This window comes from Colletotrichum acutatum, assembly GCF_030867785.1.
Source record: "Colletotrichum acutatum strain CBS 112980 chromosome Unknown BDZ83scaffold_102, whole genome shotgun sequence".
Classification (NCBI taxonomy): Eukaryota; Fungi; Ascomycota; class Sordariomycetes; order Glomerellales; family Glomerellaceae; genus Colletotrichum; species Colletotrichum acutatum.
Genome location: NW_026849096.1, coordinates 34,649 through 62,385, shown reverse-complemented (window position 1 = coordinate 62,385; position 27,737 = coordinate 34,649). Strand labels below are relative to the sequence as shown.

Below are 27,737 nucleotides of genomic sequence, written 5' to 3'. Positions count from 1 at the left end.
TGCGACGGGAGAGAGGACGTCGTGGTAGGTTTGCCATTGTTTGCTTCCTCTTCTTTCTCTGCATCTCGTGCGTGCACAAACTACAAACGCGATCCGAAAAGCTGACTTGAACTCGACCATCAACAGCTACTCGAACGCGAATCTGCCCGTTTGGCACACGAGAAACCGCGACGTTGCGTCATCCCAACTTGAAATTACCTTCGTTAGTTCCCGACCCGTTTAGGAGCAAACGGAGCAGCTTCCCACGCGCCAAAGCAACGCTAGACCATTGCCGACTGTCAGTGCGCAAACTTCGATATTTCCACAGGAATTATTCCCCCAAACTTCTTCTTATTCCACGCTCCTGAGCGTTCAGGAAGCCTTTTGTCGACCTTCTTCATGCTCTCAGAGCTGTAGGACACATACCATATCCGCTAGAATGGACGAGAAGCAGGCGCCTGGGAGGCCTAGTGGGATTCCTCGCATGTCCCGTCTGCCTCTCCCGAGAACGGCAGCTCCAGCTCCCGCTCCAGCTCCCGCTGTTCGACCATCCCCATCGCGAGAAGGCCTGAATTCGAGTATACGGAATCCCCGCCTCCGTCCAGCTGCTTCACGAGACCAATTGGCTCCAGCCGCTGCTCTCAAGCAACCGGAACCTCGCACCATCCCTACAAGACCGAAACGCGAAATCCAGCCTCCAACCACGAGAAAGACGGAACTGAGAGCTCCTGCTGCTACACTGAGATCTTCCCGAAGCGTGCCCCGACTGCAATCAAAGGAGACGATAATCCAGAAACCCCCTACGCCTCCAGAAGAACCCCAGCGATCATTCACTCCGCGCTCGACAAGCGTTACGCGAAGCCCGTCAGAAGACAATGTTGCTACCCCAAGCTCAAGTCGCCTGGGCGATCCGATCACCTTGACCAAAGACACGAGCAGCCCACAAGTTGCCGACGATGATGCCGAACCTGATCTTCCAGACTTTGATACGCTGAGGACGACACCCTTCAAACCTCGTCCATCCCTCTCTGAACGAACAATCGAGACCCTTCAGCAACTACAATCCTCCCCTTCTCTCAGTAAGAAGACGTCCACGTTCTTCGACCCAGATGGCACCATGCGACCCCGTTCACGCGCTGGCAGCGGCCACTCAAGACCTGGCTCAAGCTACACCTCCGATGGCTCCATGCGGCCCACGTCACGGCACAGCAGACCAGGTTCGAGCTCCGGTGCTGAAGAGAATCCATTCGCCAATGCTCGACCGGCTGCAAACGCGTATCGACCTCTGGGCGCCATTGAGGGCACACCGGCTCGCCGTGTATCTAGCATTCGTTCTCTCCGAGCACCATCGCTGAGAGCTACGCCTCAGTCGTCACCTTCCGGACCGTCGACTACTTCGGCGATACCAGTCACCCAGAGCCCCAGCCCAACGAGACCAACTGGCATTATGGCACCACCACCCAAAGCTGGAGCAAAGACGCTTGCTGCTCGCCCCCTAAAGCCCCGCGCCTCGGTCCAAGGACTTTACAAGAAGCCTTCCCTGCCAACAATGACCCAGCCAGCTCCAGCGGCGTCTGTTGCTTCGCCTCAGCCCAAGAAACTGACGCCGTCCAAGTCTTATGGATCTCTACGAAGGCCTGGACCGTCTAAGATTGGTGCTCCACCTCCTGCTGCTTCAAAAGATGCCGAAGAATCTGGAGAAAATGCTGCGACAAAGTCCTCCAACGCTCTGCGGGAACAGATTGCCAAGGCTCGGGCAGCCAAGCGCGCTGCAGATCGACAAGCTGCTGAGGCAGCGTCAGCTCCAAGCGCAGCGCCGGTTGCAGACCCTGCTGCGCCAGCCCAGTCTGAGCCACCCATCATCCCACAGGACGACGGGTTCGACTTTGGCATCGCTGTCACGCAAGACCCTTTCAACACCAAGAGATCGGAGAACTCTCAGAAGAAGGTTATTCAGCAGCGACTCGGCACTGCCCGCAGCAGTGGCAGGCTTAACATCGCGGCCATGGGTCTCAAGGAGATCCCCGTCGAGGTTCTCAAGATGTACGACTCAGAGTCCATGGGCACTTACGATGGCTCATGGGCTGAGACTGTCGATCTGACTCGCTTCGTAGCTGCGGATAATGAGTTGGAGACTATCGATGATACCATCTTCCCAGATGTCACAGCTGAGGAAATGGCACAGGATGAAGACTCGAACGGCAACATCTTTGGCGGCTTGGAGGCGATGGACTTGCACGGCAACTCGCTAATCTCTTTGCCGATGGGATTGAGACAGCTTCCTCTGCTCACATCTCTTAACTTGGTAAGTCAACACATGCGACCCTGAGTGTCAAGCTTGACTAACAAAACCAGTCGCAAAATCGCCTTGCAAATAACTGCCTCGAAGTCATCACTCAAGTCAAAGCCCTCCGAGACCTGAAGCTCGCCAACAATCTTCTTTACGGACCTCTAGACCCCATTTTCTCCAATCTCGAGAACCTCGAAATCTTCGACCTGCACGGAAACAACTTGTCATCGCTTCCTCCTGGTATCGAAAGTCTATCGAGGCTGCGCGTTCTTAACCTGAGCGAGAACAGCTTCGAATCCCTGCCTTTTGCGAGTCTGTCCAAGCTCCCGCTGACGGAATTGCTGGTGAAGAAGAACAAGCTTACGGGCACGCTGATTGAAGACGGAGCCGAGTCCCTTCCAACCCTCCAGATGCTCGACCTATCATGCAACCAGTTGACACGCTTGGTACCTTCAGGATCAGTCATAAACCTGCCTGTTGTCCATCAACTCATCATTTCGATGAACCGCATACAAGAGTTACCCGACGTCAGCTCCTGGTGTAGCCTCATGACCCTGAACGCCGACGAGAACGCTATTCCTGAATTCCCCAAAGGTTTCACCGCTCTCGAGAAGCTTAGACACGTTGACTTTTCTGCCAACGACATCCGTGTAGTACCACCTGAGATTAGCAGGATGGATAACTTGACCATGATTCGACTCGCTGGCAACCCCTTGCGCGACAAGAAGTTTGTCTCTGCCACCACGGAAGAGCTGAAGGAAGTCCTGGCCGGCAGGCTTGAGCCGCCTCCACCGTTCAAGGACGAGGAGACTGCTGTACCCAATGAGGAACACCTTGACGAACCCCACGACATCCAACCCGACACCACTGCCGCACCAGCTGAACCTCTAGTTCGCGATAACCACTCGGACGAGGATGACTTCGCTACGCCTCCCACTTCTTCGCCGACATCACCAGCAAGAGCGCGTTCGCAAACGCTAGCCAACGAGACATGGCCCGTCAAGCAAGGCGTTTTAGACCGATCAAATACCAAATCAGCTTCGTTGCACCCTGTGGTGTGTTCCAAGGTCGCGGCCGACAACAGGGTCATTGAGATCCAGTTGCATCACAACCTTTTCACCTGCTTCCCGAATTCTCTGTCCTTCTTCGCCGATTCTCTTGCTGCCCTGTCTCTTGCGCATAACCAACTGGTTGGCGAATCTTATCTGACAGAGGAGCTTGACTTACCGGCCTTGCGTGAGCTGAACCTTGTCAGCAACCACATCACCAGCCTTTCACCGTTGACTACGCACTTGGTTGCCCCGCAGCTAGAGAAGATGGACGTTTCGTTGAATCGCATCACTGCCCTTCCGCCTGACTTGCGCTCAGTTTTCCCCAGGCTCGTCGTCCTTTTGGCAGCAAACAACCACTTGATCGAGCTCGACCCAGACACCATCAAGGGCATGGAGGTTGTCGATGCTGGTAATAACGACATTGCACACTTGAACCCGAGACTTGGCCTTCTAGGTGGCACTGGCGGGCTCAAGCGTCTAGAGGTGGCTGGCAACCGCTTCAGAGTTCCTAGGTGGAATGTTCTTGAACGGGGTACGGACGCTACCCTGCGGTGGCTGAGAGGGCGGGTGCCAGTAGCGGAGATGGCATCGTGGAAGGTTAGCGAGGGTGACACGGGTAACACTTCCGACACCAGCCTCGATGATGTAGACTGAACGCACTGGCTGGGAGGGCATAGCATCACTGCAGGGAGGCTAAGGGGGAAAAGGCTTTTCGGTTCCATTCGGGTTGAATATTGGGGGCTGCTTTAGGGCTTTGGGGAGCTGTCGTTTCGATTCACGCACATACTTTTCTCTTACTCGTGACACCACGATACCATGTTGAGCTTTCCATGGAGTTGAGGGGAAATCTTTGCGATCGCCATCGCCTGATATCCTGTACCAGTACTGTATAATACTATAGATATAATATGGGACGGTGGCATTCCGCCCCAGCAAGGTTTCTGTTTCCAACGGTCTTTTGATGTCTGCTTCGTATTGACTTTTCCCGATGCCTTTCTAGCGTGTGTCGCTAGAGAGGTCCTCGAGACTGTGCAGAAGTCTTTCTCCGATCCTTTCTTCGTGAGATATTAAACATCGCATCCAACTCCTCGACATGAAAGCCTACTGTTCAATCCAGCATCTCACATTCATCAGATACAGGTCCGTTCTACAAGCAACAAGAAAAATTTCTTTCGTCTGACTTCTCTGCTACACCGTATCATCCGTCACAACCTATCACAATGGCAACAGCAATGGCTTCAGTTCGCGCGGCTACGTCCCGCCCCATCAAGAACGTCAGTTCCTTCTACACCGACTACCTCCACATCGTCAAAGCCTCCGGCGAACAATTTGGCTGCGATATGAACTACGATGAGGAGAAGCAGTTGCCCTCGCCATCCCAGGGAACCACTACCGACGAGGACTCTGAACCCCTCACCTGTTTCGATGCCACAGCCCTCGGCCTCGTCATACTCTACGCCGTCTTCTTGGTTACCTTCAGCGCTTACACCTTATGCAACGTCATCCGCGAGCCCTCGGAGCAATACGTCTTGGACCCCGAAGTCTTCAACGCCATCGCGGCGGCGGTGTATCTCCTCCACGGCGCTCTCTTCTTCTGTTATTCGTTCTACGTCGGCTTCCTGTTTGCAGGACATATGGAGGAGAAGGACAAGACTGAGAGCGCTGCCGAGGCGTATGCGGCTGCACAGACGTTTTCGGACGATTACTCCGGCGGCTGGTGGTGGGAGCCGTGTCTTTCGGTCGAGGCCATCGATACCCTGATCCGTATCCAAATCGCCATCTTCGTCGTCGCTTTCTGGCCTGTCTTTATGGTTTACAACTTTGCGGCCATCATCTGCCATGACTTCAAGCGCTGCACAACTACTGAAGGCGTTGACCGAGAGATTGCTCCCTGTGCCGTCTGCTCTGCTGGCAACCGCGCTCAGGACAATCAATGTAAGAGGAAATCTCAGATCTCTGAGAAGGAGCCGTTGCTCGGACAGAGGCTGACTGCGTCGGAGATCGTGGCGATTGAGAATGAGGCGGCTGCGGCTGAGGTGTGGAGGATGTATAAGGCTAGGATGGTTGAGCAGAAGCCGTATGCTCCCGCTGTTAAGTAATAGGGGGTGAATTCTGCATGTCTAGCTAGAGGGCTGCTAAGGGCATCGCGGTCACATTGTTTGGTGGCCACGAGTAAGTTGACTATACTCATTCTTAAGAGTTGCTAGTTAGTGAGTTAAAAATAACAGAAATATCTTTTGGTTATTGCCAGTGCTGATACTGATACATATTCAGTTCATGTAAGCACTTGTGGTTAAATTTGAATTCGAGCTGATTTTTGTATGTTGGTCATTGTGAGATCCTTTCATGACTCACATCAATCGAATCGTGCCAGAACGGCCTGCAGTATCAATGTCTAGTCTCAATATCTAGTCTCAATATCTGGTCTGAATATCTAGTCTTGACCATTCTGACGAACATGGCCAACCATGAAGGGCCTTCCTCTTTCCTTCTCCTTCTTCAGATTTCCTTCGTGAGAGATTTGACACCGCTCTTTCCCCTTCACGTTACCTCACAGCCCCCAACGCGGTTGATCATCTACAGTCTGCATGGCATTGCAAGGAGCACGAAGAAATCTCTTCCACACTATGACACATCAGTTATGCACACCTTTGAGGCTTATTGTCAACTGACCTGAACGGACTTCACGAGAGGAGAGGGACAGGATGCCCCTTACACGATCCAGCGCCACCGCCGTCATTGCGTCGAAAGACGCTAAATTTCTGTTCCTGAAAGTTTGCTTGAAAGTAGTGAACTTGCCAGGCGAATCATAGCAAGGTTGTGGCTCCCGACAGATGCCATGCAAAGCGGATGTTGACCATAGAGGTATAATTTGACTTCACGGCACCAACGGATAGACTGACTATCTCCGATTAATTAGTGACATCTTACCCTATGTCGTTGAGACGCAATCGTAGATAGACATGCTCTACCCTATATAAACTCTTCTCGTTTGTCCCAGCCTGGCCAGCATCGTGCTTGAACACCTCGTTCTCACCTCCAGTCTCTCTCTTGCAATTATCCCACTAGGAATACCAAGCAAACAAAAACCAGACACCGAGGCCTGAAGCCACCACGGCTTTCATCATCCAATACCACTATTCCTTCCCCAGCCTAACAAAGATGGCTCCTACTCCTCCCGCCCCTGGTGTCGGCCTCAGCGCAGGCATACGAGACGACGATTGCAACTTCCGGGACACCATACTTATAGGGGCGGCATGCGTCGTCTACACCATCTCGGCGCTTGTCTTTTACGCCTTCCTCAATAGGTGTCGTTTCCTTCCCAGATGGTACGAGAGCTCACCCAAAAAACTGCAACACAAGGTCTTGTTCCTCTTGTGGCTTCCTGCCGCCTTGATACTCTGGCCTCTCTCTCTCCTACTGATTATATCCTCTAAATGTGGCTTCGACGTCGTCGACAAGTTGATCAACTCACTCCGACACATCAGCGCGAAGAGCAGAACCGTGAGTCGTCACATCAGCGGAGAGCCAAGGGAGGGAATGGAGCTCGATAGATGGGAAACGATCGAACTTGAAGAGTGTAACTCTGGCGTTCTCCGAAAGAACACCACCATGGGAGACTTCATCAACCCCTTCGACGAGAGAGACCGTTCCAGTACCCGCAGATCAAGCGGATCCAATAGCCGTGACCCGTCACCCACAGATCGTCGGACCTCCCCTTCGGCCACAGAGATACCCTCAGTCAAGTGGTATGAGAGGCTTCCTTCACCAGCCGTAATGGAAGGGGCTCTCAATCAGGCGGGCCCCAGCAGCAACGGTGGTCCGTTGTCGACAGAACGCACTGGGAGCGAAAGTCCTTACTCCGACGACGGTGATGCTCAGCAACCGACGGTCATTCCGGTTGACAGCGTGGAGACGACGGTAGCAGACTCGCGTGGGAGGGCTACGACGACGCGGAAGTTGGAGGCTATTCCCGAGCAGACCGAAAAGGTTGAAGGATGGGAAACTATGATTCTCTGAGCGGTCAGACTGCCATACGGCAGGCACAACAGTCGGCTTGAATTTCTTGCTTCGAAGATCATTGAAGATCACTTTTGGGATGGAAACGGTGATCACGGCATATCGGGAGTTATTATCGTACACCGTCGGTCCCTTGATATAGGGACTTATTGCATGGCATTCTGGCACACAAATTCCGCGTATCGATGACATTCTAGTCACTGAGTAGAAGAATCACAACTCAAATCGGCCGCAATCGGCTCAATATACCCATTGCTGCTACCCTGGTGTCTCTACGCTCTTCTATAATATCTAAAAGCCCTACCCAAAGTTTGTTTTGACGCTGCTTAAAAGATAGAGGGTAACTTTGTCATTGTTCCAATCCTCATCCAAGTTGCCTCTGGAATGCAGCAGTCCATGACTTGAAGCCGTTCATAGGAATAGCACTTCTTGCAGGGATCAGACTTCAAGAGGCACATCAGCATAGTGATGTGCCAGCCCGCAGAACCCTCTGCGCCCGGATGACCGTTAAGGGCCATGAACTCCATGTACAAGGCCTTGGGACGGCTTTCTCTCCAGGCACAATCTAACCAAATAAAACCGAGAGGGTCCTTTGCGTCACAGGCTTCGTGATTCTTGTGGTCATTGGCATCATAGGTCCTCAATGTTTGACCACCGTGCCGTGGATGGGTGTCATTTGGATATATTCCGTAGGGAGGCAGTAGGGAGAGGGATAGCTCCTTGCAGATAGCTGAGTATACAGCATAAAGACCATTTGAGCCCTCAATCTTCCTGGGCGTTGACGAGATGCGGAGATCTGTGATGCTTGCCACCAAGTCGAGAGAGAGCTTGTTGAAGAACCCTGATACTACGCTAGAAGGAAATCCGAAGATGCCATCCTCTGCATGCGGGACCCAGGAAAGAGCAGCTGGCTTCCGATAGCGATGGCTAGGATAGCGCACCTCAATACCACGGCCTACTACCACAATTTGACCTCGTTCATCTCCTGTCATTTGGCGCGTGTGGGCGTTTCTCAGTATGGCCCTGTCAAATGTGACACTGTTGTCCCATCCGAGCCATGACCAGCTGGGAAAGTTTGGATTCCGTACTTGCGGGCGATGATCTGCTGTCCGCCAGCAAATGGCTTGGTCAAAGGCGCATGATGGCAAGCCATAATGAAACGTTGATTCTTCCCCGTCAAGACTTGCTTTGAACTTCTGAAGAACGCCTTGGAAGGCTGAAATTTTATCTTCACTCTTCGTGAAAGCCCGTTTCGAGTAGTGCTCTGCAGCACACAAGAAGGTTTCCAGCTCTTCTCCTGGAAGGATACCCAAAAGGCCTCCTACCCGCTGCGACCTATGGAGAGCCGTGTCTGCCTTGGAGTCGGCAAGACGAGTACCGTCCAGCTTGATCGTTGTTTCTTGGCACTGCAGAGATACCCCAGCTGACGTGAAGAGAATAGCCCGGTGTGAGAGTACTTTCTCTTGGAAACACCAACCCCGATTTCCCCAAGGCGAACGCTCCAAGATAATATCCAGCTCATCGATAGAGTCACATATTGTTGAAGATGTTACCGTGGTGGCTCCTTGTAGCCCCTTTCCGGCATTCTCTGCCGAGACTGCTGCAATGGTAAGCCTGGCGGCGGAGTAGATCTCGCGCATTCGTAATATTTGAACCTTTACATCGCGGAGAGAATCCTGGACTATACAGAGCGCGTCAACCCAAAGATATCTTTCCCCAACAATTTTGCACACGAGTATGGCGTCTCTTATTGTCGTTGGAATCTTCCCCCAGATTGAATTTAGCCCATAGTCGCGCGAATATTTATCAACGTTTGCTTCTTCCAGTTTGGGCTGTTCGACACCACCCCAGACGTATGTTAGAATGGCAAAGGAGCATCCTTCAGGGGCGACGACAATGCTTCTCTTCTGAATGTCAATGAGTCGAAAGCAGATGCCAGGGATATCATGCCATCGTAATGGATTTGCGATGCAATGATTGTGATCAGGATTTTCCTCGCAGTTTCGGAGCCAGCCATTGATAGGCTTCAACTGGGCCGTTGTAATCGTGTACCCAGCTCTCGAGGCAAGGAAATATTTGCTGTCCTCCCTAGTCTTCGAAAGATGTTGCTGCGTGCTCTGTTGCTCCTTCTCATTGATACCAGTGGCGCCCGATTTAGGTGTCGATCTCTGTGCGAGCATCCCAATAATTCCTTGTGGTTGTTCATCCTCCCAGAAGTCATCTTCGTCGTAATCCTGCCAAGGACACTGTAAAGAGTCTTCAGGCCATAAGGTATCATGAAGATTGCGGATAGCTTTCCATAGAAGCCCATCCCATTTCCCATCAGAACTAAGGTGGAGAGATATTAGTCGCGTCCCTTCGTCACATGCAGCAATTTAGAGGGTACCAACTAGACTTTTATGCCTTGTGGGCATAGGACGAAAGCCCTCAAAAGTATGCAAGCAACAGGAAGGTCGTATGGCTTTTCTGCTGTTTTCATGAACTGCCTCTGGTTTTGGTCTTCACGGCAAAAATTAAAAGTGTCGTGACCGTCAATTCCCACCCCGTTGAAAACAATGCCTTCGTCTACGCTCGTGATCGGTGAGGTGATGATATCAGTAGACTCTGCCGGCCCAGTCAGGAAGATGTCCGATGCTTCTATGATGAGCAGAGCATCTTGAACCAGCTGAGGCCAAATGGCTTGCCACGCTGGGCTGCCCCAATCTTTGACCTTGTAATAGTGTGTATAGCTGCGACACCTGGATCAGTACTGATTCTTTCGCATACACCCCGACAGACGCTTACCCCATGATAGATACTTCGGTCTCGAAGCTAGCCTAGATCACGGATGAAGGACAGTCTAGGCTTCGAAAGTGACCGGGAATATAGATCATCAATGAGGCATGTGCTCAACACCTCCCCTTAGCTAGATATCAACAAGAATGAAGATCAGGCAGCCGAGCGGCGCGGAATGCAGCCAACATGCGCACATTGGCCGTTGAGGAAAGTGTAAAAAGTCCCCACCCAGCCCCAATTGTCATTTGCACGTTCCTATTGAATTTACCTACAGGCCGGTTGTGCAAGGAACAATGGTTGTGCGATTCTCAGAGGGGCTACAGACGTCTTGCATAGGAAATAAGAAGAGCAATTCCGAGAGAAAGGATAAGATGGTCTGATATCAAGCAGCAAAAGATTAATGTGAAATTAGGCAAAATCTTTGCGTCGAGGGGGAATCGAACCCCCGGCTCCCCGACGCTGCTGAATGGCAACGGAGAATTTTACCACTAAACCATCGACGCTGGTTGAAATTTGATCGCTTTTTGTCAGCTATTGAAGCTCACCAGATGGCGTGCGCAGGCTTGCGCGGGCCCGAAGGTGTCGCGCAGAGGCGCAGGGCAGGGCTCGAGAACGCGCGGAAGAGAAGCAGACGCCCTTGACTGACGGCCAAGGGGACTGGAGTCGGAATATGTGCGTGCAAGGTGGCGAAGCGGTGGTCGATATCGAGACCAGGGACGTCCGCAACATCACTGCTTCCAGTATTCATGCGAAGCTCTCTAGCAAGCCAAAGCCAGCGAGGCTGTAGACGCAATGTCCATGGTTGATTGGGATTGGTATCTGCCTGTCCAAAACTCCGCGCACGTACAAAATCAGTTCAAATAGTTTGGGAAGTCCAAACCATCCACCTGGAACTCGTTCATCAGTGTGGTCCAGTCGGGGAAATCCTGCATCATGCCAGCCCAGTCCATCCCATCGGCAGCGGCCATGCTATCCAGTCCACTATCCACCATGCCCTCCGCTTCTGATCTATCATCAGTTCCACCCGGCGTAGGGTACGACTCTTTCTCGGCGCTACCGTGGGCAGTCGCTCCGCCGACGATGACGGCGCCACCGCCGTTCTGCTGGTCAAGACCCTGTCGTATCGCCGTTGCCTTGGCTCTCAATGTTTCTAGAACCGTCATCTTCGCCGCGGGCCCGAAACCGGCGTTGACGCTCTTCAGAAGGATGAAGCTATCGTCCACAGCCTTCCATGCCCTTTCGACACTCGGTCCCTCCGGCTTCACGCACAAGTGCCACAGGACGTAAAGAAGCATATGATACTGAGGATACGCCTGCATAGACCACCGGTACTGTCGCAGCAGCTCGTCCGACGCCAAGCTCATGCCGTCCTCGAGGATACCGAGCGCCTGGAGGAGATTCTCCTCCGTTGCAAACGAGTCGCGCGCCTCTGGATGCTGGAGGTTGAGCCACTGCTGGCGCGTGACCATGTCGACCTTGCGAATGATGAACCGCGCAACGAGGAGGGTCTGGCGTTGTTGGGGAATGACGGGATTGCAATGCCGAAGGAAGCCTTCTGCATACTCATGAAGTTCTTGGACGATCTGGGCGCGGACAGATTCCGGTGTTGGGTTCTCAGCCCACGACGAGGCCATGGCCGCTAGACGGTGCCATGTGCGAGTGACTTGGATGTTGATTAGTGCCAGCGTCAACGTCGTCCAGCCGGTGCGAGAGTGCGGGAGCTCCTTCATCTCGGGATACAGGTCTCCGTCGTCCAAATTTGACGGGTAGCTCACGCTTATTTGTGGGTTGAAGCTTGAAATATTTGAGAAGCCGTAGTCCTCCGCTGCTCGACCGTCGCGAGCGACGAGATGCCACCAAATACGTCTGCGAATCTCGGACTCAAAGGGTGAGAGGCCGAGCTTAGTCCCGTCTCGGTGTAGACCGATCGATTGGGCTGCTCGGATGGCCAGTCCGTTCAACGTCCACAAGCCTCGGCCGGGGTTGTGTATCCTGAGAGCCGCCTGCGCCTAGTATCAGCACAAGAAAGAATGGTCCAAGTGAAGGTATACATACCAAGTAAACAGACATGGCTTCGAGTAGTTTCACCGAAGGATGTTCGAGAAAGTCGGCCTTGGCAAAAGCTTGCTCGAGACCTGTTTTGAAGCGATGGAGGCTCGTCACCTTGTCCTCGCCCGTGAAGCTTTGGACCGAGTTGGGCTCCAGAACAACTGTTGAGACAAAGAAAATGGCAAACATGACCGCTAGTGCTTCCGCGGTCGCGTTTCGAGGATCATCGATGGCCGTGTAGACGAGTACTTCTGCTGTCGGCCGGTGGAGTATCTTGTTGCAAATTTCGATATTGTCGACATAGTTCCTCCACAGTTCTATGGCGCCGTACTTTGAAGGAAGGAGTTCAGCAAGATCTAGTTTGAGATCTGGTGCTGAGAGAATGCCCATGGGATTAAAGGGCGATAGCTCCGCTGTAGCTGCCGACTCACTACTCTGTGGTGTGGTGAGGACTGATTGAATGTCATGTTCCTTTTGATGAGTTATCAGCCGACTATCACATGCACCGAGTGGATGAAAGAATCACTTACCTCCTCAATGACCCGAGATATCAGGACATCGTCAAAGTATTGACTTGACGATCCCTTCCGTAGAAGAATCTCATCGTTGACACTCTTCTCGTGCGGAACCGAAGCTGACGCTGTCGTTGGCCTGGATGCTGATGGATTAAAATGATTTGGTTTCAACCCCAAACCAAAAGCCGTCCCCGGCGTGGAGGCCGATGGCGAAGCCCGGAGAGCCGGAAGCTGCTGCTGTTGCTGGCTCGCCGCCCCGGCCACAAGCGTCTTCTCCAGGTCCGATATCCGGCTGGCAACGTCGGCGATGGTGGTCTTTCGGACACGGCGTATCGGCTGGCCCGCCTGTGGATAGTGACATTGGAAGCCGCCACGGGCACACGAGGCGCAAGGTTGCTTCTTGTCGCAGCGAATCTTGCGGCGGTGGCACAGCTGACAGGAGCGCTCGATTTTCCGGCCACCGTTGCTGCTCCCGATGCCGAGGCGGGTCACGCTGCTGCTGCTGTTGCTCACGCTCTCATCCTCGGGGGCCGCCGGGGGCTGGGATTGGCCCGGCTGCGGCGTGTCGGGTGCTTGTGTAGGTGAGGTCCGGGCAGCTCCGGAGGCAGATGTTGGATCCGGTCCCATGGGGCCGGTATGGAGAATCCGGGTGACACCAGATCCCGATGCGATGCGACGCCACACAAGGTTGGATTCAACAGTTCCGTTGGTAATTTGTCTTGGCTTGCACAAATATTATTCGACTCGCCGCAAACTTGCTGGGGGCTGAACAACAAACGGCTCTTCCTTCAGTCGAGGTGGGTGATGGACTCTAGGTCGATGGTCAGGATCCCTCGGTCTCGGCGCTGACGAGAGATCCGAGGCCGAGCGAGCTATCCCACAGGCCCCGCTCTTCCTGACTCGAGATGTAAAGTGCGAGAGCCGCCCAGACAAAGTGCGAGATGAAGCGCGCAAAATCCGGTGGCAGACCGCAGCACCTGCTTGTTTGCCTAGGGAGGCTGATTGTACCCATGGACCGTGGACCATGGGACATGGCTTGACCGCTTTCAGTTCTTCCCGTCGTCAGCGCGCCCGCAGAAGGCTTGATGACGGAGTAGACTCCGTCCGCATGCGTCCTAGTATTAAGCTTTGAACAAGTTCTTTGAGCTTCGCCGAGGTCCCCGAACGCGTACTATGTAGGGCGTCCCTTGATTTTTCCAGCCACCACCTGTCTGATGGCCCTGGTTTCTCTGATCTTTGTAAATCTAGAGCGATTGTCTAATCAGTCGTCTTTGAGACCGGTATAGAGGCTTCTTTGATTCGATGCTTCAATGTCTCAATGTCATGTGTGACTCGGGGGTTTGCCCCTCTTGTGGAAATATGTCACCGGGCAAGCCCGTGAAGGATGCAGCGAGGACCCTGCTGCATAATATGTTCGCGGCTGCAGCCCCTGTGCTTCAATCTATCATAGATGCCAGTTGGATAGCCATATTGACATTAGTTGCAAAGTCGCTCTGAGAGGCAACTTGCCTCGGTACGAGCTGCCGAAGAGGAAAGAGTTGGCGTGTCAAAAGGCCCTTGATCAATATCAATAAGGTTCAACATGCTGGGAATATCCAAAAAAAGATCCATGAACATTGAAGAACAATGAGACGGTACCACGCTGAACTTACTCGTTATCAAATCTCCGACTACCACTGACACGGTGAGTAATAACTGAATGGATCGACCCAGCCAGAACCTTTTTGTGTTAGTTCGTGGGGTTCCGCGCCGCTCAACGTCCATTATCCGTAGAATGAGGGCAGCGGGTTAACCGAGTTAGGTACGGACGCGCATCCTCCGAGGCTTCAATTGGGACCAACGTCGTAAAAATACATACTAACTACCAAACACCAGTTTTGGTCTACGCAGTAAGTTTCGACGATAATCTCCAATATAATTTCCTTGACCCTTGACTCTTCCGGACGGGTCACTACCGAGGCGACGGTAAGCTCCCGCGATGGCGCAAAGGGGGCCACTGGCTATGCCCCGCCGACTTATTCTACCCAAAACATGCTTTCCAGGCTGGCTGGCTGGAGGACATCCTCGTCGACCAGCCTCGAGGGAACTAGACGGCCCTCACATGTAACCAAGACACTCCGTAGGGTATGGGGGCTTCCGGGTGAACTTACCTACCGTCAATCCCGTGGACCGGATGGCACTTTAGAAAATGTGACAAAAATCAGAAATCGTACGAACTGAAACGCAAACAACGGCTTTTCGTCTAGCATATGCCATATGGTGCCATTCGATGCGGGACGGGGCAAACCATCACTCCTCTCATCCATACCTGCAGTGAAGACGGACGTACTGTATTTGACTTTGAGGGCGCGTGATAGTTGATCCCCGTTTAGATTTAGCGAGGAGCAAACAAGGTTTTCGGCTACACATGGGCCTAATTCATGCAAAGTCTGAGCGCACGCCCAGGACGTGTACTGGCATGAAACGTCAGGTACCGCCATTAGGCGCGACACAGACTTGCGGGAGCTTCTTTGAGAAGTGTCGCGATTCGATCATCAGCTTGAGGTTGGGCAGGAAATAATCAGACGTGTCAGTTACATTCAAAGGGCCAGGCGATCGGAGAATGGACGAGCTATATGGAGATTGTGAAGTCTGTATTGGTAATGAAACGAGAGAATGGTTACCACAAACCCATAGGTAGATCATGATGTCTCTTTGGGGGCCCCTCCATGGTGGGCAGACACCTTTCGTAACCTTCGGATTCCTACCGAGGCTTCTAAAAACCCGTTCCCTTTTTTGAGCAATGCTGCAAAAGTCCCGTCATGCTCCTCTGCGTCCCGCAGTCACCACCGCGCCATAGAGAGTAGAAGAAAAAACACAAGAGTGTAGGCCTCGGTTCCTTGATGAGGTGCCTCCATGTTAAGCCAACGAACGTTAAAAAAAAGGACAAAGAAAACTCAAATCCTCCGTGGAGTTGCCTTGTGGCAATCGTACCATAAGGAATATTTCCCATCAGCCGTGTACATGAACAGAATGATATCTCACCGCCTCGCCCCAAAGCACAAGTCAAATAAAACCATATAAAACCATAAGTCTTGAAGAGAGTCCTGAGCAAGAATAGAAAAAACCTTAAAAAGGGTCCGCTCCGCTATACGCCCACCGAGATCGGCGGCAGAGTTTGCATGAAGTCGAGCCAAGATGCTCCCGGTTGGTTGTCCCGAATATCCCACACGGCTTTGAGGAATGTCTCCATGCTGCTGCGATACTTGCTGTTGCCGCTGTCGATGAGCGACTTGATGGCATCCATCGTTGTCTCCCGCTCAGCCGCGTCCTTTGCTTCGATGGCTGCAAGGGTGTACGGGAAGCTGACGCAGCGTTGCTTGTCTTGCGAGACTGTCAACGTCATCTGCAGGTCCGAGATGATGCTCTTTGCCATTGCGGATGCCATGTCATCCTTCTCGCCAAACTTGTACCGTAGGCGGTGGATGTACAGCATCGCTGCCGTCTTGTAGATGCGACTCTGGGCCAACATGTGGATGACTTCGGTCGTGGTAAAGCGGTTTGTAAAGTCTGGAGGGATGACGGGCTGCCATGCTTCGATTTCTTGCTCTACTTCGTCCAATGCTTGCGTCTGTTCTTCGACGTCGACTTCGTGATAAAGATGATAGCTAATGCGGCACAAGTCGTACATGTGTTGCAACAATGGCATACATACGCCGACGTACGCATCCACGTGGCCCGCTTCAGGGGGTGCGATTCCACAGACTGGGAGTTCGCGCTGCATCAGGCATTCGTTAATGTCGACAGCCGTCATGTATACAAGGATGTAATGTGTCCGTGAGCTAGATATTTGTGAGGTTCCGAGAAGATGGCGAATGTGGCTAAGCACGTATCGTCGTACGGGCGCCGCACTGGTGCCGAGGGCCATGTTGGAAAAGTAAACGATTCCCAACCCCAAGCCTGCCCACGGTAACAATTCGTCGCGCTTGAGTGTAGGCAGTGGACAGGATCGAAGGTGTTCGACGGCCATTGCACCGCGGTGTAGATTCGCTTCCGGGTCGTATTCGCCCGTCTCCAAACCCATTGATGACGCAAATGCGCTGTACATGGCGATATAGGCGTCCTTGCCCTGGTCGAACATGGAAAACAGATGGACGGTCATGTCCAGCTGCATGCTGTCGACGAACGTTGGACTGATGAAGTACTGCATGAAGTTGGACTTGTGCAGCAACCGCGATAAGGAATTGCGTTCGACGGTGTCTAACCGGCCCAGCGTGCTACCATATGGACTGAGCGACTCGAGGATCTTGGAGGGGGGGCTCGATGCCGATTCGGTTGACGAGTCGGACGAAGCGTCGTCGGGAGGGCTGCCAACGCTCGAGGCCGTCGCTATACTCGGCTTTCGCGATACGGAGCACGGCGGAGAACTGACGCGAGCGACAGTCGTCGTTGTCGTCGTCGGCGGCGCTGTCGTCGGGACGATCACGTTGGCCTTTCGAGGGATCGGGTTCGGACATGGCACACCGGTGCCCATGATCTTGCTCCTAACTGCAACCTTTGACCTCCCTTTGACTGCTGACCTGGGCACGGGGCGTACAAAGACGCAGTCCCGGCCGTTCATCATACAGCGGTCGCATTGCGGGTTACCTTCCGAGAAGGTGCATTTTGACTTCTGATAGTAGCACGGCGCGCACGCCTTTGCGACGGGCTGGAGACGGAAGGGGTCAGCATGGTGAAGACGGAGGGGCAGAGACACCGAGGCACCCCGATGGTCAGTGGTCAAGGAAGGGTAGACATGGTCCAGTGATCAAGGGAACCAAAGGCGACGATGATATATCATGAACGCCGATGACGTGTAACATAGTATATCAACACCCAAAACCTGATGAAAGTGGAATGCCTCGACGGAGATAGGCGATGACGAGAAGCTGCTGTGCTGCACTCACCATTGTGAATCAAGATTCAGGTGGGGTAGTCCATTCGGTGTGCTCCAACAGACAAAGTTCTGTGGGGAGAGAATAAGAGTGACACGGCCAGGACACGCAAGAAATCTGGGTCGATAAAGGCTGTGGCGGGTCGGTGATGATTAATACGTGTAAGCGTTGCGTTCTCGGGATTCTGTCTCTCTTCAGTGATGTAAATCCTTCTCGATTTCTGAATTGCCCAAGGTTGAATAGCCGTCGTCCGCGGGTTGATACTGTGGGCTCTGGTGGTGCGGGCAGCGAATGTATGTGTGTGTGTGTGTGTGTGTGTGTGTGTGTGCAGTCCGGGTTCGTTGGATGTAACTGGCAAGTTGAGAGTGCGTTGCAGAGTACGTTGGGGAATCGGCGTTGCAGTGGACGGACGAAGATCAGTAATTGCCGAAGGAGTTAAGGAGGAAGTGGGATGTAGAAGTGATGTTATGTTATGGTTATTGGGCAGAAGGAGGAAGACAAGACAAGACTACAGTCTACTGGTAGGGGGCCTGGGATGTGAGAATAAGCTTCGGGCATGGCGCGCATGGATTTGATCGAGCGAGCAGTCAGGCTGAGGGAGCGGTCTGATCCATGGTGATCATGAGGGATTGATATTCGGTATCGGGACGACGGAGACTCGAGGCATTTGGTTTGGTCTTGTTTGGTGGGCTTGGGTGGTGGTCAAGTCAAGTATGTACTACAGACAATGTATCCTGCAACCCCCCCTTTTGAGAAGTGTAACCTGACGGAGGGGGGGGGGGGACCAGGGGTTGGACGAAGGAGAACGGGCAAGAGAGAGGACGAGCAGGTAGACCCAGAGAGAGTCAAGGCTACCAGGAGTCTAGGGGAACGGAACGAGCAGCCAGCTTGGGGTGTGTGGGCGAGCAAAAGACAAGGGAAGGATTGGTCAGGATGGGATGGGGAAGGCAATGGGAGACGTGGGATGGTGATTTTGGATTAGGCAAAGCCGCCGCGAGGCAACGGCTGTGCTGTATGTACAGTAAGTATTTTGTTTGCTTGGCTTCTATGGCTTGGGACGCCGCTTTGCTCGCTCGTTTGGCGCCGAGAAGGATGATGAAGGTGACAGAAGGGAATGATTTGTTGCAGAAAGGCGGAACAAATTTAGGGGTCCCCGACTACGACCTTCATCAGTACCCGGAGGCAGCCATGTATGGATACATGCCTCCAGTCTCCTCAATACTCATTTCTGTTGGCATATTGAAAGGCAGAATGGGGTGTGCTGATGTACCAACACTAACAGAATTCCCCTCCACCATCTTCTCAGGCTCCTCTCTTTTTCACTCTCTGTCTTCCTTCTCTCACTCCAGCTGCCACCGTCTAGGATCCATGTCTGACGGGTTGGACGCCGCATGCGGGTATACAGAGCTAGCGTCTACGGATGCTAGCTGGCAATACGTGCGCCAGCCCGTGCGCTTCAGAAGTAGAGTACGAAAGACCCAGCAGAGAGAGCAAAGGAGACTGCTGAGTGGTGAGCGCAAGTGGTGACTCGGTGAGTGGGAGAGAAGATGGGGAGAAAGGGAAACGAAGCCTGTCTTGCCCGTCAGCCCGAGCAAAGCACAAGCATGGAAGGCTTGGCCTCGCACATGTCTTCCTGTGAGAATAGCCAGTACAGTACTGTATGTATGGTGCTTCGGACTTTCTACGCTCTCCGCGTACGTAAAGACTACTCCGTACACGCTTATTCGTATCGAGATAGTTGTATGCTGGCCCTCCAGCGAGTCTCTCTGAACGCTACGCTTCCATCGCTTGGCTTCAACCAGCGGCCTTGCTTGCAACACTGCTCCCCCCCTGAAACGTCGAGGCGGTGCAGTCACAATATGGGCACGCCCGTTGGCCCTTGGGAAGCAGAAAAAAAGTGGCCTGTTTTGACTTTTTCCCTTGCACTCGCACGGACTTTGTGTTGAAGCAAGGGCAGAAGCGAGGAGAGACACGCATGCCAGACTCCAGAGAGGGCCACCGTAGAATGGTAGTCTTCAGGCCTGGGTATCCGTACGGAGGACAGGTACCTATCCATAGGCTTACTACTAGTGGTAGTCCCGTAGAGACTAGGTAGTATGAATATCCGCAGAGAGTGGAGGATCAGAGGATGTTCTGGGGACCAAGACCGGGGCTGGGGGGCCCACGATGATGAATCCAAGGAGTGGAGGAGAAGCGCGGTGCTGCTACTGATGCCCCAGAAATTCAGGGCAGCTTGTTGAAGATCAGATGGGCGTGCGGGTTGTTTCTCCCTGCCCGCTTACTGCTGCTCCGTACGAATAGGTACTCGCTCTTAGGTTTTATGCTGTCCATTAATACTCCAAGCGATGCGAGTTGATGGTGCCATAGCGATCATAGAAAGCAATAGATAGTCTTGAACATCAGTGTCGTTGCTGTTGCGTGGCAGGGGAGCTCCCGGCTCATGCTGGCACCGAGGGGGCTTGATGTCATTTCATCTTCTCCATGTGCATGGAGAGCACGAGCCGCCTTCTTGTCTAACTTGTTCCTACCGTCTCTTGCGCACCCTGATGTGTCTCTCAGACTCTGGCACGATTCGTGCGCTTGTGCTCAAACCAGAATCAAAGTGTGTCATCTGCCCTGGCAGACAGGCTGAGGATGAACGTGCAGTGAGTGCTGCGAGCCTAGTGAAGTTGGAAACAACGCTTGATAGGGATTCAATTTCACACAACTCACCTACAGTACCGGTACTCCCATCCTTCAACCTGGCCTGCTTCTGAGCATTTGCGCAAACAAGATGGTACAGGAGCTGGGTTGATCGAGACCCTGGCGTTGGCGTCTTGGGGCTAGCTCCCGGGGGCCCGCGTCCGGGTTCAAAGTGACAGAACTGGGGCAGAGCTGGGAGGAGCTGAGAGATGGCGCGGGGTGGCACCGTGGGAATGAACCCACGAGCACAGCGCGAGATACGGACTGTTCCGACTTCCTTTTGTTTCTGTGCCACTTGTTTCGGTGTCCCTGACTACTAGACTGGTTGAGACTTGGAGCGTCCTATGTTGGCACGCAAATCAGGAACCAGCACGAGGTTGGTGTCTCAGAGACGAAGCGTCGTTCAACAACAGATGTTCTATTCCTGGGAACTAGCCTCTAGGTATTGCAGACTTGCGGGCACCGGGGAAAGGTTCCTGCAGGCATGCGGCACTGCAATCTGCACGCTGCTTGAGCTTCTGTGGTGAACGGATATTTGGTACCATCCATCCTGCAAGTCGTCAATATTTCCTGGTCTGCGGAGCCTATGTCTCGACATCCACGGATTAGCATTGATATATCTGCCGTATCAGGTGGCTAGAAACACCCAGTTCTCGCCCACCCGTCACGTTCATCAATCAGACCCAAGCCTATTTTAGCCGCCAAGCTTGTCCTGGTTCGTCGCAGCATGCAGAGTCTAGAGAAGGGGGCCTGCAAGTCCGCAGGTCCGCAGTGATTCCGTGTGATACAAGGTTGGTTATGCAGCGGGTTTATCCATCCCCATCTCCAGAGTTCAGGGTTCAAGGACATGCAAACCACTGCAAGCCTGCAAGGACTACAAGCGAAGCATTGCTAACCATTACCCAATGATCTAGTGACCTTCCAAGACGCCTCAAAGATGTCTGGTGTTGCGTTCTGGTCTGAGAGGATCTATGAAAGCAATAAGATGGGCACATGGATGTCGAGCCCTCGTCCATAACATTGACATGCCGCTAAAATGGCACATGCCAGGACAGTTGGAGAGATCACGCTTTCTAAGCCGACGACTGAGTCGTCATCCTGGACAACTCCACCGGAGGCAATTTGCTTCCCTTGATTGTCCCACGTGGGAGGGGCCAGATACCGCGCCCGACACTGTGGCCTCAATCTCCTCTCTTCGTCTCGATCTGCACTGCACCTTTCCCATGTGTCTCAATGGGAGACACTGATGGCCAGGAATAATTAGCCCCTATCCCGGCAGATGCTGATTTAGCCCCCAAAAGAACGTTCACGATAGACTTTAGGGACGACAAACCCAAGACATCACGGTCTAGATCAACGACGCCGGAGTGAACGAGATTGTTCATTCACAACATAATCTCACAGAAGCGAGTCTACAAAGTCAAGCACGTAAGTACATGGACAACTACCACACGCATCGCACTAACCGAATCTGACAACACACCAGACAGTCTCCATAGTCAGTCAAATCAACCATATTATTAGCCTTTCCTCCCTGGTAGCCCGCATCTGTTAAACATACTTTACAATTCCTCCCCCAAGGACGCTAGGCGCCTCCGGGCTAGGGAAAAATGCGACAAGCAGTCAGTTGAAAGCTTCGTGGTAGCACTTACCGGCTTGTACGGCAAGGTCCTTGGTTCTTCCCAGCATAAGCCAAGCATCAAGTTTGGGCGAAACGCAAGATGACTCCACGCAATTCCCTCCCCTCCCCTCCCCTCCCCTCCCCCCGTCCAACGTTCGCGCGCGGTGATCAAGCCAGATGAGCCTCACAAACGGTGACAGAAACTTCAGAACCCTTCACAATCAACCTCAATTGGGGCCTAAGCCTTGGCAACCATGGGCATCGATTAGATGGCGTCGGAACGGAATGCCGCTTTCTGGACTTGGCTTGGCTCATGCGCCAACCGCGCCTTTCCTCTTCAGCCTTTGCTAATGACAGTATCCCCGAGTTGCCCCCTTGCCTTGCGGCTTGGCGACCTTAGGCTTAGGCATTGCTGAGAGCATTCGGGAAGGGATGCGTCGCACCGTCGCCAAATCTTTCTTCTTGGCAGGCAGACAACGGCATCTTTGTCGCCGCTCCAGACCCTTCACACTCTGGGACTACTGCGTCAGTGAGGCGAGGTATCGCCATCACGAGTGGGCAGTTCAGGCTTGGCGCGCGCCCTCAGCCATCAGCCATCGAGATTGCCAAATGTCCATTTTTGCCCCTAGAACGTCCCAAGTTTGATTTGGCAAGATGTTCACGCCTCAGGGTTTCGCTGGCTCAGGCTGTAACGTGGTTGTTGACTCGCAGAGAAACAGATTAGGAAACATGTGCCTATGCTATACAAAAGAAGTCACTGGAACCTCTTCTTGCGCATCAGACATGCAATGTAAACTTTCGGGCGGAACCCGAGTGTCGCGTAGTTCATCCTTCATGGTCCCATCCGAAGGACAGTCGAATTGCTGGGCAGACTCAAGGTCGTCGTCAAGGTTTAGGGCAGAGATATTACCACGGCGAGAAGGTCCAGCCCCATCCTTTCCACAGACTCGTATCATAACGACGCCTCTCTGCTTCCTTTTTTTCTTTCTGATTATTAACAAGCCACAGAGAGGCACTACGAATCGGTACCGCGGCCTGCCCTACGAGCTGAACAAGCACTCTTCCTTCAACTCAACCCCAGATTTTAGGGCTCTCTCTTGGAAACAGTCCCTGCAGGGGGGGCTTTTCTAAAAGACCGAACCGGATGAGAAGCCATACCCCTCCACTCCCTCTGACCTTTCCTTCCCTGGGTGTTCTAACTATGGTGAGCTCAGTCAAACTTGGCTCTAGCAACTCCCTGCCGCTGGCGGAACGTTTCTGGGAGCATCCCGGGACCCTTGGCAAGCCCACGAAACTCAAGCCGCCTCGCTGGCGGGGCCGCATTTCTCGTCCGTCAAAGCTGGGAGCTCACAGACACAGAAAAAATCAAGGTTCAGCCAGACCCCGGGTCTGGCCGCGGATCATCTCCCCTCCTGCTTCTTTGGACATCATGCTCTTGGCTGTGTCGGACAGCTCGGACGCCCGCTGTCGTCTTGGAGCGGGGGACCCTGCCTTCTTTTTTTTTGTCCTGCCCCTCCACGAAGACCTACCTCGTCGTCCTTCAGGCTCCATTGTCACTCGGCCCTCGGGGCGGCCCCCGACCATTGATAAATGACAGCAACGTTGACGGCTTCCATCAACGACGTGGTCAATGTCCAAACCTCGGAAGAGGCCGCGGGTGGTTCATGATCATAAGCGAAGACAGATTGCAATCCTAGCCTCATGGATATCCAAGCTACCCGGGCGAATCAGAGATGCTACCGCTGGACAGCCCTGACGACATAGCGTAGCAGTCAGGATGATTCGCATCGCAATATCCCAAGGGGGCTGTGATAATGCTCTCGCCCTGGCCATGAGATTCAGATCACTGAGATGCGGTGATAATTATGTCCGTACAGATTATTCAGTATGGACTAATCCGAGTCGTCGCTGGACTAATCCGGCCCGTGACCACAACGTGACCACGGGCGTCTAGACTTGGCATGAGGGAACACCTCTTTTTGTTCTCTGTCAAACCTCAGTTGACTCGAGTCGACTCAGAGACGTTTCGTTCCAACCTCTTCACAAAACGAGCTGGCAAATCACAGCCGTTGGTGTCACAAGATTTCCAACACTAGCGAGTCAAGAAGCTCACAAAGAGCCATGCTTTCCCCCAAGAGGGATCGATGAACGTGTTTCCGTAGCCCGTTGGTAGGTGGTTGGGTGAACGCCTAGACACCATGCTGGTACCTGACGACAGGTCGCCCGTCGTATTCTCTCCCACGTTATCCGTAAAGCAAAGGCAGACGTCGTATCACCTCCCTGTTTCCTCGGTAGGGAAAAGAACACGACCTGTGCTTCCAACGGGGAAGCCTGACTCGGAAAGTTCAGGCTTTGGCGAGTCCTCACAACGATCAGCCCAACCTACTTGTGGAAACCCATACATACCTCAAGCAGAAAATGCCGTGACCTCCATAAGTCCCGTCCATAACGTCGTACGCCCGTTCCCCGTCCCGAGTCACCCCGCGAAAATGAAGCTCGGGCTATCACCCGGCCGGTGATGCAGTGGGAGCCCGGTATCGCTCCGCGTCTACCTTCCCGCGGTTCCCGATTGTGGATCCTCTTTGGTTCTTCTTCTTCAGCGGCTGTCTCGTCTCTGTCTACGATCCCGCTGCCAAGTACCCAATCCCGATTCGCAGTGTTCTCTCCTCGATCTTTGCCCTTCCCCTGATTCTCAATCAAAAGTGAGAGAAACCCGGGCGTCCAAGCAGAAGAAAAGAGCAGAGGGGCCCTGGCCATCGCCCGTTGCCGAGAAGTTACCGATCTGTCAAAACCTCTCCCCGCGATGAAAGGGGGGGATCCATATGCTCCGCAATGCCCGCAATGCGGGCGCAGTGCAGACTCGGTAGTTGAGATTAGATCGAACTTGAGGCTCCGTCACCGCGTGTCCGCCGATCTGGGGAACCCGACTGCGTTCCAACGGTCACGGTAACAAAGGGAAAAGTCGTCTCTTTTTTTCCCTTGCAGAAGTAAACCCACAACCCGGAGTCTTGGGTTCGGCCCGTCTTTGATACTTTTTTTGCTCTTGATATCTTTGGGGCGGTTTTCTGATCTCTCGATAGGCACCAGTCAGATCAGCGGAACTCTGATGATTCCATCTGAAGTCCAGGTGGTAACTCCCAGCAGCTTCCAGGAACACTTTCTTGCCTATTTGCGTTCGTTTTGGAAATATCCATAGTCACCCTGAGTTCAGGGTGGTGGCTACCATTCCAGCAACGTTGTCACCCTCTAGGCCGACGTGATATCAAAAGCCTGCCTGTACTGCCGACTCATTCCAGAAATAACGATCCCTCCGGTCTGCATTTGAATTCTATAGTACCACAATCTGACGGCATCAGGTTATCTCTCCTTGAGATCGTTCTCGCAAAAGTTGCATATTCGGCACCGTGGACGTCTAATTCCGTAATTCCGTAGTCTATCTCTGGCTAACCTTCCCCAGGATGACCCGGTGACGAAAGCCACCTCCGCATCGTCCGCCCTCCCCGCATCACCACCTCCCGGCTCCCCGTGCTCGCCATGGCCAATTCGCGTCGGCAGTTCTTTCATTGGCCGTTTAAGCTTTCTTCGGACGCCAGTTGTGTCGCCGACGTAATTTCGACCTGCGAGAGAGTGATGTTCATCTAGCAGTATTCCTAAGGTTTGGTGATGTCAAGTCTTTGGGTTTCGGAGCGGGCTTGGAAGACGGATTTATGTCTGAGATGATTATCGGGTTTGCCAGACGCGTATAATGTAGATCGCATACGAAGGAAGGCAAGATATCTATCTCGTGCCATCCGTGACGGTCAACCTTGGCGTGAGTCGTTCATCAAAGGCTCGAGTCGTGATCTTGTTTCTTGAATTGCGGTAAATTTGTAAAGGTTGATATCGCCTGGGCACTTGATCGTGCCTATTCCAGCTTTGTCAGGTAAATCCCGACCAACCATGGACTCTCCAATAGACGCATTAGACCCAAATGACACCAGTCACACCTACGTCGAAGTCGCCGGGCTCTTTCTCCGACAATACTGGCCGATTCTACTCCCTCTCGCCGTGTTAGTCAACGTCCTCCGAACCCGCTACCTATCCCCGCTCCGTCGATACCCCGGGCCGTTCATTGCCTCAACCACCCGTCTATGGAAAGTCTTATCTACAGCATCGCGACGAACGCACCTCGATCACATAGCCCTCCACAGAAAATATGGCCCGGTCGTGCGTATTGCGCCGAATGAGGTGTCCATCGCCTCGCCCGAGGCCGCGCGACACGTCCTGAGCGCCGGCAAGCGGTTCTATAAGACGGCGTTCTATGGCGTCTTTCCACCGCCGGAGAACCCAGACATCTTCACGGAGGTCAACGAGGACGCCCATGCGAGGAAGAAGAAGGTCGCCAATGTTCCGTATAGCATGGCGGCGATGCAGCAGCTGAGCCCGTTCATTGATGATACTATCGATCTGCTGGTTACTAAGCTCGCCGGGTTCACGTCGCAGCCTATGGAGTACAAGACTGACAAGTATGTCGACCTTGGGGCATGGCTGCATTACTTTGCGTTTGACGTGCTTGGGGAGGTGGCTTTCTCACGGAGCTTCGGGTTCCTGGCCGAAGGCAGAGATGTGGAGGATGCCATTGCCACTATTGACCGCTCACAGGCGTACAATGGAATTGTTGGTCAGGTTCCGTGGGTTGACTTGCTTTTGCGGCGGAACCCTTTGTGGAACCTATTCCCAACGCTGAATAACAAGAATGCGCCTATCACCCGAATTGCTTTGAGTGAAATGGAGAGAAGACGGCCTTTTGATAAGGAGAGTGAGGGCAAGCTGAGGAATGATGATGGGAGGCAAGATCTGCTGGCAAGTTTGATCAAGGGACACTTGAAGGATACTGAGAGATTCACTGAAGGTGATGTCTTTGCTGTTGCCCACGGCGCCATGTAAGTCTGATCAACGCGTGATAACAGTCGATGCCCAGGACTAACGAACATGCAAAAGCTTCGCTGGATCAGACTCAACAGCTTCGACCATGCAATCACTCTTCTGGCACATCCTTTCGGCGCCACATATCCACTCAAGACTGGTTGCTGAGATCGAAGATGCTGTCAAATCCGGGGCGATGCCCCCAACTGGCAACATCTCCTGGAAAGAAGCCCAGGAACTGCCGTATTTTCAAGCATGTCTGAAAGAGGCTATGCGCGTGCGGCCAGCAGTAGGACTTAACATCAGCCGCGTGGTTCCACCAGAAGGAGCCGAACTCGACGGCAGACTCTTCCCTGGTGGGACGCAGGTGGCCGTCAACGGCTGGGTCTTGCACCGCGATAAGCGCACATTTGGCGAAGATGCTGATGACTATCGCCCCGAGCGGTGGCTTGCAGATGTTGAGGAAGCGAAGCGGATGGAGCGATACATGTTCCAAGTGAGTAGACCAGGCTATTCTGACGCTATTCAAGTTAACGATTATGTCCAGTTTGGCGGTGGAAGCCATGTTTGTATCGGCCGAAATCTAGCTCTGTTAGAAATCAACAAGGTCGCGCCGCGTCTCTTCAGAGACTTCAAGTTCGAGCTGGCGCATCCTGGCCGACCATTAAGAGCGAGTGCTACTTTCTTTGTTGTACAAGATGGTTTGGAGGTGTTGATTGAGCGACGGGAACTGGCATAAGCACCTGTTGATGGTGCGAACATGCCATTGTACATGTGCAGAATGACTGAGAAGTAGATTCTCATAGCACTGCGACTGAATCAAGTTGATAATGTGTATTGATCAGGTATGATTTGCAAGTACTGAGGGTCTTTGAGGATACCGTAGAGATCAGTTTGGCTATCTCACTGCATGCTTCCATAGATGGATCGCTTGGA

General features: G+C 53.1%; 7 protein-coding genes and 1 non-coding gene across 8 annotated transcripts; 4 read left to right on the top strand and 4 right to left on the bottom strand.

Moving 5' to 3' along the window:
- Positions 1 to 418: 418 nt before the first annotated feature.
- On the top strand, positions 419 to 3,975 carry BDZ83DRAFT_586053 (leucine rich repeat family protein; the record flags this gene model as incomplete). The annotated part of the gene is made up of 2 exons (XM_060505908.1): positions 419 to 2,284; positions 2,335 to 3,975. 2 exons carry the CDS (start codon positions 419 to 421, stop codon positions 3,973 to 3,975), a joined length of 3,507 nt encoding a protein of 1,168 aa, XP_060361165.1.
- Positions 3,976 to 4,454: 479 nt separating this feature from the next.
- Positions 4,455 to 5,579, top strand: BDZ83DRAFT_795331 (uncharacterized protein). Its single transcript, XM_060515837.1, has one exon. It carries the CDS (start codon positions 4,542 to 4,544, stop codon positions 5,418 to 5,420), a length of 879 nt encoding a protein of 292 aa, XP_060361164.1. The 5' UTR covers positions 4,455 to 4,541; the 3' UTR covers positions 5,421 to 5,579.
- Positions 5,580 to 6,483: 904 nt separating this feature from the next.
- BDZ83DRAFT_733599 (uncharacterized protein) lies at positions 6,484 to 7,341 on the top strand (the record flags this gene model as incomplete). The annotated part of the gene is made up of 1 exon (XM_060512921.1): positions 6,484 to 7,341. One exon carries the CDS (start codon positions 6,484 to 6,486, stop codon positions 7,339 to 7,341), a length of 858 nt encoding a protein of 285 aa, XP_060361163.1.
- A 213-nt stretch (positions 7,342 to 7,554) lies between these two features.
- BDZ83DRAFT_632964 (heterokaryon incompatibility protein-domain-containing protein) lies at positions 7,555 to 10,434 on the bottom strand. The gene is made up of 3 exons (XM_060509006.1): positions 10,126 to 10,434; positions 9,732 to 10,070; positions 7,555 to 9,669 (listed from the first exon to the last, which is right to left on the bottom strand). Exons 1-3 carry the CDS (start codon positions 10,128 to 10,130, stop codon positions 7,668 to 7,670), a joined length of 2,346 nt encoding a protein of 781 aa, XP_060361162.1. The 5' UTR covers positions 10,131 to 10,434; the 3' UTR covers positions 7,555 to 7,667.
- A 104-nt stretch (positions 10,435 to 10,538) lies between these two features.
- Positions 10,539 to 10,619, bottom strand: BDZ83DRAFT_t231. Its single transcript has one exon. It is a non-coding gene; the product is annotated as a tRNA-Gly (tRNA).
- A 159-nt stretch (positions 10,620 to 10,778) lies between these two features.
- BDZ83DRAFT_632962 (fungal-specific transcription factor) lies at positions 10,779 to 13,662 on the bottom strand. The gene is made up of 3 exons (XM_060509005.1): positions 12,696 to 13,662; positions 12,172 to 12,636; positions 10,779 to 12,119 (listed from the first exon to the last, which is right to left on the bottom strand). The coding sequence occupies exons 1-3, from the start codon at positions 13,305 to 13,307 to the stop codon at positions 10,968 to 10,970; spliced, it is 2,229 nt and encodes a 742-aa protein (XP_060361161.1). The 5' UTR covers positions 13,308 to 13,662; the 3' UTR covers positions 10,779 to 10,967.
- A 2,145-nt stretch (positions 13,663 to 15,807) lies between these two features.
- On the bottom strand, positions 15,808 to 17,193 carry BDZ83DRAFT_586026 (uncharacterized protein; the record flags this gene model as incomplete). Its single annotated transcript, XM_060505905.1, has 1 exon — positions 15,808 to 17,193. The coding sequence occupies one exon, from the start codon at positions 17,191 to 17,193 to the stop codon at positions 15,808 to 15,810; it is 1,386 nt and encodes a 461-aa protein (XP_060361160.1).
- An 8,642-nt stretch (positions 17,194 to 25,835) lies between these two features.
- Positions 25,836 to 27,540, top strand: BDZ83DRAFT_755485 (benzoate 4-monooxygenase cytochrome P450; the record flags this gene model as incomplete). Its single annotated transcript, XM_060514620.1, has 3 exons — positions 25,836 to 26,818; positions 26,877 to 27,297; positions 27,349 to 27,540. The coding sequence occupies 3 exons, from the start codon at positions 25,836 to 25,838 to the stop codon at positions 27,538 to 27,540; spliced, it is 1,596 nt and encodes a 531-aa protein (XP_060361159.1).
- Positions 27,541 to 27,737: the final 197 nt, after the last annotated feature.